General features: G+C 37.5%; 1 protein-coding gene across 7 annotated transcripts in view; it reads left to right on the top strand.

Annotated features, from left to right (window-relative positions):
- Window positions 1-13,217, top strand: part of CAB39L (calcium binding protein 39 like) — a 92,982-nt gene that overhangs the window by 31,656 nt on the left and 48,109 nt on the right. For 6 of the 7 annotated variants that reach the window (XM_069601407.1, XM_069601406.1, XM_069601405.1 and 3 more), the window contains one exon: window positions 9,588-9,728. The exons of the other annotated variant lie outside the window; for it this stretch is intronic. In XM_069601407.1, the coding sequence (XP_069457508.1) occupies window positions 9,627-9,728 (102 nt within the window). In that variant the 5' untranslated portion in view covers window positions 9,588-9,626. The remainder of the gene's footprint in view (window positions 1-9,587; window positions 9,729-13,217) is intronic. 7 annotated transcript variants of the gene reach the window in all.

Genomic DNA, 13,217 nt, shown 5'->3' with positions numbered 1-13,217 from the left:
TATCTACCCCCTCCCTCTTGCGCGTCCCTCCCACACAGCCCCCCACCCCTCGGGTCCTCACAGAGCGCCAGGCTGAACTCCTGCGCTGTGCAGCAGCCTCCCGCTAGCTGTCTAGTTTACACAAGGTGGTGTGTATACGTCAGTGCTGCTCTCTCAGTTCGCCCCACCCTCTCCTTCCCCGCCATGTCTACAAGCCCATTCTCTACGTCTGTGTCTCTATTCCTGCCCTGCAAATAGGTTCATCAGTACCGTTTTTCTTGATTCCATGTATATGCATTGATATGTGATCTTCATTTTTCTGGCTTATTTCACCCTGTATAACAGACTCTGGGTTCATCCACCTCACTACGACTGAATCAATTTCGTTCCTTTTTACGTCTGAGTAGTATTCCATCCTATATAGGTACCACAGCTTCTTTTTTCATTCATCAGTTGATGGACAGAAGATACGGTTTACCCATGGAAATCCTGAGACTTTTCTTGTCTTCAGAGAGAAATTTCCCACTCCCTTAAGATTTCGTGGAAAACGTTTGAAGTTAGAACTGTTATTGAACAGTACAGTTGGAGATTAGACATAAAGGCCTAGAAATTCTCATTAGCTATTTCAGTTCAGTTCAGTTCAGTCGTCTCCAACTCTGTGACCCCATGGACTGTGGCACACCAGGCTTCCCTGTCCATCACCAACTCCCAAAGCTTGCTCAAACTCATGTCCATTGAGTCTGTGATACCATCCAACCATCTCATCCTCTGCTGGCCCCTTCTCTTCCTGCCTTCAATCCTTCCCAGCATCAGGGTCTTTTCTAATGAGTCAGTTCCTCACATCAGGTGGCCAAAGTATTGGAGCTTCAGTTTCATCATCAGTCCTTCCAATGAATATTCAGAACTGATTTCCTTTAGGATTGACTGGTTTGATCTCCTTACAGTCCAAGGGACTCTCAAGAGTCTTCTCCAACACCACAGTTCAAAAGCATTAATTGTTCGGCGCTCAACTTTCTTTAATGGTCCAACTGTCACATCCATACATGATTACTGGAAAAACTATAGCTTTGACTAGACAGGCATTAGCCATTTATTCCCCTTTAAAATACTTTAAAGGATACCATGAGGGCATTTAAGGCCCCAAATGACCTCTTCTCCTAGCTTCTCCTTCCCCCTTCAAATGCACTCCTCTCCACTTCCATCATAAACATGTTTAGATGAGTCATTGGAGTGACTGACATTGGGTCATCTGTAGAGGCGCACACACGTAAATTAGGAATATGAAATATTTCACTGTGTCTTAGGAAAAGGAATGCTGCCAAAATCTACTAAAAGTCTACAGGGCCTGAGTTGCCTAGGAGCAGAGCTGAATAATTTTTTTTGGCTTTCTCTCCAGGATCTAAGCCAAGTACAACTCTTTAATGAAATTTCATAGCCAGAGTAACAGAAATCATTTGTTTGACTAATGCTTTGAAAAGACATGATGATCAAATATTCCACAGTTTGAACTTTAAAAACAAGGTTATTTAGGCATTAAAATTTTCATTTATGAGAAGGTGTTTCCATTGTAAATGCATTTACATGATCTATTAAAGTTTGAAGAAAAGAAGAGAAAATGTTAAGGAAGAAGAAAATTAAATATTCATAATCCAGCTACCCAGAGGCTATCATTGTTAACTTTTTAAAATTATTTCTTTCTGCATAAGTTTTGCATATTTGTGGGTTTGCTTGCTTTTATGTAGTTGTCATTATACTCTATATTATGGGATGGTTCTTTTAGCAGCCTGTACATTTTATTTCACATTCTTTGTAAACATTTTCATAGCCATATACTGTATTCCATCAAATCTAAGAAGTCATTGGTTTTAAGGCATACACTTTATGTATCACTAAGAAAGAAAACAAACAAATGAACAAAAATACCCTGCCAGTTAGTATAAGGTTCCATAAATTATTAAGACACATGCACATTTTAGAGATGTTGAAATGTGAAAAAAAAAAAAGAGTTGTAAAGATAACCATTATTAGTTTATTTTCTTAGGACAAACTGATAGAATTACTGCATCAGAGGTTTTGATATTTAAAGGCTCTAGATCCATGTTGCCCAATCCCACCAATAAGAAAAGAGAGAGCCTGTTGCATTTCACCATCAATAGCTAGAATTTTCTCGAACCAACAAAGACACTATGTTACATCATGAGCAAAATAGTCCTTCATTTTTAACTTTGCGTGTTCCCATGATAGAAAATAAACATTTACTATGTGTTTAACTATATTTCCTCCTTTGTTGCTTTCTAATATGTATACATTATTTTTTCATGATTTTCTTATTTGTTTTAGATCTCCTTTTATAATGATTTTAGCCCTCTGTCTTTCGTATTCATGTCACAGGATTCTCTTATTTGTTGTTTGCCTGTAATGTTATTATTATATCCATAAAAATAAAAAAAGTTTTAATTAAATTTGTAGCATATTTATATTAACTGATTTGTCAGTCTTTTTTTTTTTTTGAGATTTACTTTATCACTTGTAAAATTAGAGAAATTATTTTATATCCAGAAGTTTAAAAGTCACTTACAGTCAGTTCTGTATCTGGCCTGTTTTGTTCCATTGGTCTGTTTTCCTTGTCTTACTGTTTTACTTATAGCACTTTATAACACTTTTAATTTCACTCCCCCGTAAGAAATCTTCCATTTTAAAATTTGTTATCCTGTTCTTTTATATTCCTGACTGAATTCATTTACTAAAAACTTTCTTGGATTTGTGACTGGAATTGTATCAAATTATGGACTTTAGGAGTAATTGACATTTTAATGATATTTAAATATTTAATATTTGATTTTTCTGTTCAAAAACAAAATGGGTTTTTCTGTTCAGTTCCTTGCTTAGTTATACGGATTTTTTTCCCTGAAAAATCTGTTTATTGTTTCAGGAAAGAAGAAATATGCTCATTATAGGTAATACAGAAAAACATCAAGATAACAAATCTCATTCGGATAATATGAATTAACATTAATTGAGCCACATTCCGGGAATGATTCTGTGGTTGTATACAGTTAAAAAGGTGGCTTGCTGAAGCATTGAATAGATAAATAGACATACTTTGTACATGTTTAAGTACATCTTTCATTTGTTAGTTTTCTGCCTCAAGAATAGTAACTATCCTTATGTTGGATTATTGCTGTCAATTTTCCATAGTGATAGATTCTTTACTTTTAACTTTTTATTTTGAGATAGCTATAGATAAGAAACAATACCAAGAGATCCTGTGTACCTTTCATCTAGTTTCAACCATAATGACATCTTGCATGCTAATTAGCAGTTAGTGAAAGTGAAGTAAAAGTCGCTCAGTCGTGTCCGACTCTGCCACTTCGTGGACTGTAGTCCGTCAGGCTCCTCTATTCATGGAATTCTCCAGGCCAGAATACTGGAGTAGGTTGCCATTCCCTTCTCCAGGGGATCTTCCCCACCCAGGGGTCGAACCCAGGTCTCCCACACTGCAGGCAGATCCTTTACCATCTGAGCCACCAGGGAAGCCCAACTAGCAGGTAGTGAATTAATTTAATGGATAATGATCAGGACTCTTTTTTTTTTTAATGATGTAGGATAGAACAGATAGAATGGAATCTATCCAGAGTTCAGGTATTGTTTCATGAGACAATTATACGACCATTTATACACTCCTTTGCTCTGGGTCACAATATAAAGTGCATTTTTTACTATATGTCACTATTTTAAAAGGTGAAGGAGTTTCCTGGTGGTCCAGTGGCCAAAATTCCTTGCTCCCAAGACAGGGGCCTGGGTTCGATCCCTGGTCGGTCAACTAGATCTCACATGCCGCAACTAAACATCCCCCAGGCCACATCTAAGACATGGAGCAGCCAAGTAAATAAATAAAAATTTTAAAAAAATTGAAAACAATTAGAAGTCAGAGAGTGAGTGAAATTCGCTCAGTTGTGTCCGACTCTTTGCAACCCCATACTCCAGGGAATTCTCTAGGCCAGAATACTGGAGTGGGTAGCTGTTCCCTTCTCCGGGGAATCTTCCCAACCAAGGGACGGAACCCAGATCTCCCACATTGCAGACAGGTTCTTTACCAACTGAGCCACCAGGGAAGCCCACATTGTGGTATAAGTGCATGCTAAGTCGCTTCAGTTGTGTCCAGCTCTTGGTGACCCTATGAACTGCCAGGCTCCTCTGTCCATGGGATTCTCCAGGCAAGAATACTAGAGTGGGTTGCCATGCCCTTCTCAAGGGGATCTTCCTGACCCAGGGATCAAACCTGCATCTCTTGCATCTCCTACATTGGGAGACAGGTTTTTTTTTTTTTTTTTTTTTTTACCACTAGCGCCACCTGGGAAGCCAATGGGATGCTCTATAGCATGTAAGATAAATGTGAGATTTGTATCAATACACAGATCTCATAAACATAATGTTGGTGGGGGAAAGAAACTGACTTGTAGTACAATTTCTGTAATGCTTCAAAGCACACACAACAATATCACATATTATCTGTAATATTAGTAAAAGTGTGAAAGTATGCATAGCTAGGGTACATGATAAATAGATACAGTATGAGCCAGAGGTGAATGCGATCAGAGAACTGAAGCTGCCAAGGTGGTAGCTTGGGTTGTTTTGATTTTTGACCTGGGTGGTAAATACACAGGAACTTGTTACATTGTTCTCTATTTCTTCTTCCAGATGCCCCAAATATTTTATTTAAACTAAATTAAAACATCTGGGGGGAAAAACCGAGTTGAAGGGTATTTTGATTAGCTTGGTGGTATCACAAGCCGTTTGTGAGCCAATTGCTAGAGCCAGGGCGGTGGAAGAGATACTTGGCCTGCCTGGGTCATGTCCTCACCCTCTTGCTAGAGTAGGTGGGGTGGTGTGTGTGAGGTGGGGTGGGAAGGAGAACAGAAAGGTCTATCACCAGAAAAAAAACCAGGCACCCAAAGTACCAGAGATTTTCTTTTCCTGTTTTGATTCGGTTATTTCTAATTTTATTGTTATTTCCATTCTTCTTTTTCTTTGAGATTTTTGAGGCAATCTCCTTTTTGACATGAATGAATTGTAGGTTCTCACCCTCCCACCTCAAGGTTCCCTTTCAAGAACTATTTCTGGTTTTCTTGAGCTTTTGTGGGTTTGACTCCATCTCAACTTTTGGTAAAAATTTTATGAAGTGTACACAGTCTATCTGCACATAAATATGTTGGCCAGAGATTTAATTATGAGGTTATAGACTTTCCTTTCAGAACTCTAGATTTCTCCATGGCTTCATGACGTGTAGTTTTATGAAAGTCCAAAGACAGCTTAATTTTGATCCTTTTTGTTGTTACAGTCATTTTGCAGGAATGAGCTTTCAGAGAAAAGTGTTGGTTTCTTCTGGAACCGCACTGAGTTTTGTTGATGTTGTTCAGTCGCTCAGTCGTGTCCGACTGTTTGCGACCCCATGGCCTGCAGCACGCCACAGCACAGTGAGTTTGGGGCCTCATTATTAGTCTCAGCAAGAAAAATCCTTTCAATGATCGCATTTAGATCTCTTTTCTACTTAAGCTGTTTTATCTTTGTTGCTTCTACTCCATGTTTTAGTTCCTTTTGCACTTGTTGGCTTCCTCCACCTGTTTTCATTGTCATAATATGTGTTTTTATAGGATATAACACTGTATCTTCTCCATATTTCTATAATACTGGGTTGGCCAAAACGTTCATTCAGGTTTTTCCAATGCAGCATATACTACACACACACACACACACACACACACACACACACACACGAGTATCTTATCTCCATCATTTTAGTTTGAGCTTTTCTGGTGTTCTGGCAAAATCCTTCTGTGTGGCTGTGTCTCCCACTACATCGAGCACTCTCTGAGGCTTATTAACGTTTGTATTTAGTAGTGCAAGGCCTCGAACCTTATAGAAACTCAGTAAATATTTTTTGACTGAATAAATATGGACTAATTGTGTACCTTTCAGTTGTCCTCAGTCAGTGCTCTATGGGGTCACTTCTGCCCTGTGCAGATCTGGATTGCTATGCTCTGTCTGGGGGTGTTTCTGTATGTGTGTGTGTATATTATGTGTTCATCTTTTATCTTGACCAGTTCTCCTCTCTGTCTTAAGTCCTTTCCTTTCCTACCTCCCCACCCTCAGTTATCTCTGTTCTGTCTCCTAAAGAGAATTAATTCTGGAAGTTACCTTTCCTGTTGAAGTCCGCAGGACACTTATCCCCTTTTCTTGTACTGCTGTAAAAAAAAAAAAAATAGCACCTGTGTTATTTGTTGTTTATTCTGTTTAATTACTTTGTAAATGGGAAAAGTACAACAAGGCCCGTGTCGGTCATCTGGTATTTGTGTTGCTGCGTGGCTCACTGTCACCACTAACCTGGAGGGCAAGTTGATTTTCGGTGCCCCAGGGGCATTCGTCTGGGCAGTGTGGGTCTGTTGGACCTAACATGGCATCTTCTCTTGTTCCTGCTTCTTGTGTTGCTGAAATATAAGGCATGTTCTAGAAACTCTGAGGTAGAATTTATGGAAAAATTACTAGTACCATATTATCCCAAGGAGGCATCATTTTCAGAACTCCCCCTTACACCCTTTATCTTTGGCCTTGATAGATACTAAGAATTAGACTCAGAATGGGTGTGGGCCAGTGATGAATAAGAGAGAGCTCACCGTATTTGGCCTATCTAATTTGAAAATATGATGCTCTATCTTTCTTTATGAATCAACCTTACAATATAAAGGTTCCTCAAAAAATTAAAAATAGACTGACCATATGGTATGGGTACTTACCTGAAGAAAATGAAAACACCAATTCATAAAGAACTACGCACCCCCATCTTTATTGCAACGTAATTTACAATAGCCAAGATAATGGAGACAAGCTCAGTGCCCACCTATGGATGAATGGATAAAGAAGTGCTCTGTGTGTGTGAGGTGTGTGTGTGTATAGAACAGTATTATTCAGCCATAAAAGAATGAAATCTTGCCATTTGTGACAAGAAGGATGGAACTTTGAGGGTATTATGCTAAGTGAAGTAAATCAGAAAAAGACAGATACCATATGCTCTCACTTATATGTGGAATCTAAAAGACTAGGAAACAGAAGCCGAGCTTATAGATACACAGAATGGATTGGTGGTTGCCAGAGGCAGAGGGCGGGGTGTGGATGAAATGGGTGAGAGGGTCAAAAGGTACCAACTTTCAGTCATACACTAAGTAAGTCATGGGGATGCATTAAAAAATAAAATAAGGTAACTTGCTTGGTACTAACAGAATGTATGTGGGCTTTCTCAGAGCCTTTGGCAACATTTGTCCTGATATCTTCATAAGTGAGATAGAAAAAATATGAGTTAAACGTTATGACAAGGTGAATTTGCAGTTAGTTTAAAAAAACACTTATTAAAAACTTAAATGACATGTAGACAAGCATGATAACTTCTGAATCATAGTGGATCAGTTACCAAGTCAGAACTAGATTAGGATTTAAATACCTCATGTTTGTTTAGCAGATATGTTGAATGCCAGCATTATAACTCTTGATCACAAACAACAAGTACTGAAGAAAATTTTTGGAAGGATCTCAAGTAACTCACAGATTGGACAGAAATCCTAGGGAAGCAGATTTGGGGAGCAGGAATCCAGGGGATGTAGTGTTTAGAACCGTAACCAAGGTTATGCTGGGTGCATAACTGGTTAGAGTATTGCTGTCGTTGCTGTTATACATTTGTGTGTAATATTCTTCACTGATTAATTGCATTATTGTTAATAAGAAAAATATGAGGAAAAATGGAGTTGACCCAGAAGTCTTTCTATAGAGGTATTGGTAAAGTAAAATTTAATAAGAAATTACCAAATACTCCTAGTAATTATATGTCTGTATAATGGATGTTGTTGTTGTTCAGTCGCTCAGTTGTGTCTGACTCTTTGTGACCCATGGACTGCAGCATGCCAGGCTTTCCTGTCCTTCACTATCTCCTGAGTTTGCTCAAATTCATGTCCTCTGAGTTGGTGATGCCATCCAACCATCTCATCCTCTGCCGGCCCCTTCTCCTCCTTCCCTCAGTCTTGCCCAGCATCAGGGTCTTTTCCAGTGAGTTGGCTCTTCACATCAGATGGCCACAGTATTGGAGCTTCAGTTTCAGCATCTGTCTTTCCAATGAATATTCAAGGCTGATTTCCTATAGGATTGACTGGTTTGATTTCCTTGCAGTCCAAGGACTCTCAAGAGTCTTCTCCAAAAGCATCAGTTCTTCGGTGCTCAGCCTTCTTTATGGTCCAGCTCTCACATCCATACATGACTACTGGAAAACCATAGCTTTGACTAGACAGACCTTTGTCAGCAATGTGGTATCTCTGCTTTTTAATATACCGTCTAGATTTGTCATAGCTTTCCTTCCAAGGAGCAGGCATCTTTTAATTTCATGGCTGCAGTCACCATCTGCAGTGATTTTGGAGCCCAAGAAAATAATGTCTGTCACTCTTTCCATTGCTTCCCCATCTATTTGCCATGAGATGATAGGCCCAGATGCCATGGTCTTAGTTTTCTGAATGTTGAGTTTTAAGCCAACATATTCACTCTCCTCTTTCACCAAGAGGTTCTTTAGTTTCTCTTTGCTTTCTTCCATTAGGGAAAGCCTAAAAAAAAATACTATAGCCTGAAAAATACTGTTTTTAGTATTATTATATTTTGGTTTTAAAAATACATTTTTATATATAGAGAGAAAAATTAAGGAGGAATATGTATAAAAGCTGATAACAGCTGTTACCTCTGTATCACTGGTTAATGGGAGCTTTTGATTAATTACATCATATTTCTGTAATGTTTGACATATTTTTACTAATTAATGTAAAGCAAATGAATATGTTTCTCCTAACTGGAGCCTTTAATTTAGATCTTTTTCCCCTAGCATATTTTTAGTATAAATAGGGTGATAATAGCTATATTTAGCTTTTTCTGCTCTATGCAAATAGATGCAAATAGTTCTATGCAAATAGTTCTTCTCAAAAAGAAGAACTGATTTTTCTTTTCCCCTCCTCCTCACCTCCCCACTCCCACCCATCATGGTAATCCTCATTTCATCAGTGAGTATGGCCAGCTGAATATTTGAAGAGTAAAAAAAAAAAAAAGATTCTAAATAATTTTACATTGTAATTTTGTTATTGCTATGGAGTGGAATGTTTTAAAATATTACTTTACTAGAGCTTGTGGATCCTAGTCTGACTTTTGTTTTACATGTTCTATTTTATTTATCATCATTAATATCACCATCTTCCTCACTCTGTTTAGTCAAAATATCTAGTTTTAAGTATCAGCTTATTCTCTAAGAATACTCCTTTTCCTATTCTTATATAAATCTTTAATTTCTTTTATAAGAAAGATATTAAACTCTGAGTAAAAACTTTTAGGTAAACCTTTAAAAATATCTTTCTTGAAATATTTTACACTAACTTAAATTTGGCATGAAACTTAAAACTTGTTTTAGTTTAATCGATTTTAATGTTCCATATTACTGAATTGGTTGTTGAAAACATGACATTTTGGTATAACAATTTAATCATGTTAAGAATTAAAATAATAATTTTTGTTTGTTTACTTGTTTTCAGCATTCTATATTACATGAAGAGATTTCTATAAATGAAAAAATGCCTCTGTTTAGTAAATCACACAAAAATCCAGCAGAAATCGTGAAAATTCTGAGAGACAACTTGGCCATTTTGGAAAAACAAGACAAAAAGACAGATAAGGTATGAGCTGAAACAATAATGTTATTATTAAAATGCATGAACAGACCAAAAGCCAATGTAAAAGCTTAATGAAGAATCCTAAACATGGTCTGCGATGCACTCTCAAGGTCTTTGTGAATACATTTAAATTGGTTTCAGTTCTTAATGCCCTTGATAATTATTGAATCTGTTGTCTTGATCTCTTCTTTCATTTTCTAAAGCCTCAGACCAGCCTTGGATCCTCTAGACTTGAGGAGTAATGGAATATTACTCAGTCATAAAAAGGAAAGGACATCTTGCCATTTGCAACAACTTGGGTAGACCTAGAGGTTCACTATGCTAAGTTAAATAAGTCAGAGAAAGACAAACACTGTGCAATTTCACTTATATGTGGAATCTAAAAAACAAAACAACATTAAGGAGAAACAGTTATTGTCAGAGGGGAGGTAGGGTTTGGGTCGGGGGAAGGAATTGGTGAGGGAGATTAAGAGGTACAGACTTCCAGTTGCGTGGGTATGAAAGGGTGTGGAGAATATAGTCAATAACTAAGCAGTGTCTTTGTTATGGCCACAGATCGTAACTAGACTTATACATTTTAGAAATGTATAGAAATGTCGAATCACTATGTTGTGTAACAGAAACTGACATAGTGTTACAGGTCAGTTATACTTCAAAAACATATGAACAAACAAACTCAGAAAAAGAGATCAGATTTGTGGTTACCAGAGGCAGGGGTGTTGGGAAGAAGGAATTGGATGTAGGCAATCTTCCAGTTGAAAGGTAAAGAAAGTACTAGAAATATAAGGTGCAGCATGATAAATGTGATCATCACTTCTGTATGTTATATGTGGAAGTGGGTAAGAGAATCCTGAGTTCTCATCACAAGGAAAAAATTTTTTTCTCTTCTGTTTCTTTAATTTTGTTATCTGTATGCAGTGATGGATAAACTTATTGTGATAATCATTTCATGATGTATGTAAGTCAAATCATTATGCTGTACACCTGAAACTTATACAGGACTATATGTCAATTATATTTCAATAAAACTAGAAGGAAAAAATTTAGAATGAAAAAAAAACATCCGGGGTTTTACAGTTAAACATCTAATGGGTTATACTATTGATACTTATACTGTGTATAATGTTATACATGAAGGGTAAAAAGTTTGTGTTTAAAGATCATCTGACAGTTTCTACTACGATGCCGCCTTTTTTCTCGTTTTGGCCACACCACAGCACCATGTGGGATCTTAGTTCCCCAACCAGGAATTGAACCTTGTACTGGAAGCATGGAGTGGTAACCACTGCACTGCCAGGAATACCCAGTGCAGCCTCCTTTTAACATTGTTTTTAAGTCCTACCCAGCAGCACTTCCTCAGAGGAAGTTCTTTTTAGTATCTTAGATATTCCCTCAAAGGGACATTGAATCTGACATATTCAGTACAATACCTTTAAAGTGACTGGGGCTTCCCTGGGGTCTCATCGGTAAAGAATCCGCCTGCAATGCAGGAGATGCGGGAAGTGTGGTTTGATCTCTGGGTGGGGAAGATCCTCTGGAGGAGGAAATGGCAACCGACTCCAGCATTCTTGCCTGGAAAATCCCCATGGACAGAGGAGCCTGGCAGGCTGCAATCTATGGGGTCGCAAAGAGTTGGACACGACTGATCACACCTGCACCCCTGCACCGCACTGCATGCGTGCTCTAAAACCCTGCGGTTCCCTCCTAGTGTAAACTCTAGAGATGTTCTTGCACACGTGCACCGGGATGTGCTGTCAAGATCGTTCATAGCATTGTTGTGCATAGTAGCCCATCAGTGGAAACACCTCGGTGTCCGTCAACAGTGAAACCGAGAAGTTGCTATCAGTCCAGCTATCAATAGAATACTATAGAACAGTGCATTTAAAGAAGTGCCGCGACATACAGCAGAAAGAATGAGCCTTACAAATACGGTGTTGAGCGAAAGAAACAAATCATAAGAGGGTACAGGTGCTATTCCAAGTCAGCAGAACTAAGCTATGTTGTTTTGGGAAACAAACATAGATGTTAAAATAACCTGTAAAGAAAAATAAATCAGTGATTATCACCAAAGACATAAAAGGATTTACTTCTAGACTGAAAAGAAGGCATTCAAAGTGGCTTCTGGGATGCTAAAAATGTTCTCTTTTTTGACCTCTGTTTTGGCCACACAAGTGTTTGCTTTGTAATTATTCTAAACTCTATATATGTTTAAAGTAATCTTCTATAGGTATATATCACAATTTAAGAAAACTTCTTACCTTTAATAAATTAAGGATTTCTTCAGTCATATCATGAAACGTACCTGGAAATTAATTTTTAATTAACAACTACTATGAGTTAGTTTTTTATTATTTTGCTGTATTCTATTTCCTTCTTTACTTATAATGATTAGAGTACAATACTTGAAAGTACTAAAACTATACCTACTTTAAAATATTCAGCAAAGTGTTAACTAATTTGCCTGTTTGTTTTCCTTACCTATTTTTAAAAATTTTTGCTGTAATTTCTTAGTATAATTAAGATACTATACAATCTACCATTTTAAAGTGTGCAATTCAGTGGTTATTAGTTTATTCAGAAGGTTGTGTACCCATCACCACTGTCTAATTTCAGAATATTTTCAGCACCTCATTCTCCCCTCCCCAGGCTCTACTCACTGATATACTTTCTTCCTCTATAGGTTCTCCTATTATTCTTCTGATTAATTAGTTTGGCTGCACTGAATCTTAGTTGCATCACATGGAGTTTTTAGTTGTGGCAAGTGAACTCTTGGTTTCAGCATGTCGAGGGCCCCCTGCATTGGGAGGGTGGAGTACTAGCCACTGGACCACCAGGGAAGTCCCTCTCCTATTTTTCTTTAGAATGTAGTGAGATTTTTGCTCTTTTTTTTTTAAGTTTCATAGATAACAAAAAGATAATGGTTATGTGTGAGGGATCAGTGGATTGACAAAGGTTATGGGTTTTGACAATATATGATTTTGTACCTATTTCATTAAAAAAATCAGAATTATAGGGATTTGTTGAAAATCATTAACAAATGCTTTAAATAAGACTACTTGCTACTGATAAGTCTTCAACATGAATTGAATTGAATTTCCAAGAGTTAAATTTATAATTAATTACTAGCAAAGTTCACTATGAATATGATTTAAAGAAAGATCATTTCAATTATATTAACCAAGTAGAAATACTAAAGATCTCTCTTTTATAAATTAATTTCAGTAATATTTTCAAAAAAAAACAAAAACAGTGCCTACTACATGGCTTTTGTTTGTTTGTAACTGTATTGAGTTCTTTAATCATAAATAAGCAGAAAATAGGTAACTAGTGGGAAGCTGCTATATAGCACACGGGGGCTCAGCTGAGTGCTCTGTGATGACCTGGAGGGGGTGGGGGTATGGGGTTGGTGGGGTGTTGGCGGGTGGAAGGGAGGTTCAGGAGGGAGGGGATATATAGCTGATTCATGGTGTTGTACAGAAGAAGCTCACGCAA

Source organism: Ovis canadensis, chromosome 10, assembly GCF_042477335.2.
Source record: "Ovis canadensis isolate MfBH-ARS-UI-01 breed Bighorn chromosome 10, ARS-UI_OviCan_v2, whole genome shotgun sequence".
NCBI classification, from domain to species: Eukaryota; Metazoa; Chordata; class Mammalia; order Artiodactyla; family Bovidae; genus Ovis; species Ovis canadensis.
The sequence above is the reverse complement of the archived record's forward strand: the minus strand, read 5'-3'. Positions and strand labels throughout refer to the sequence as shown.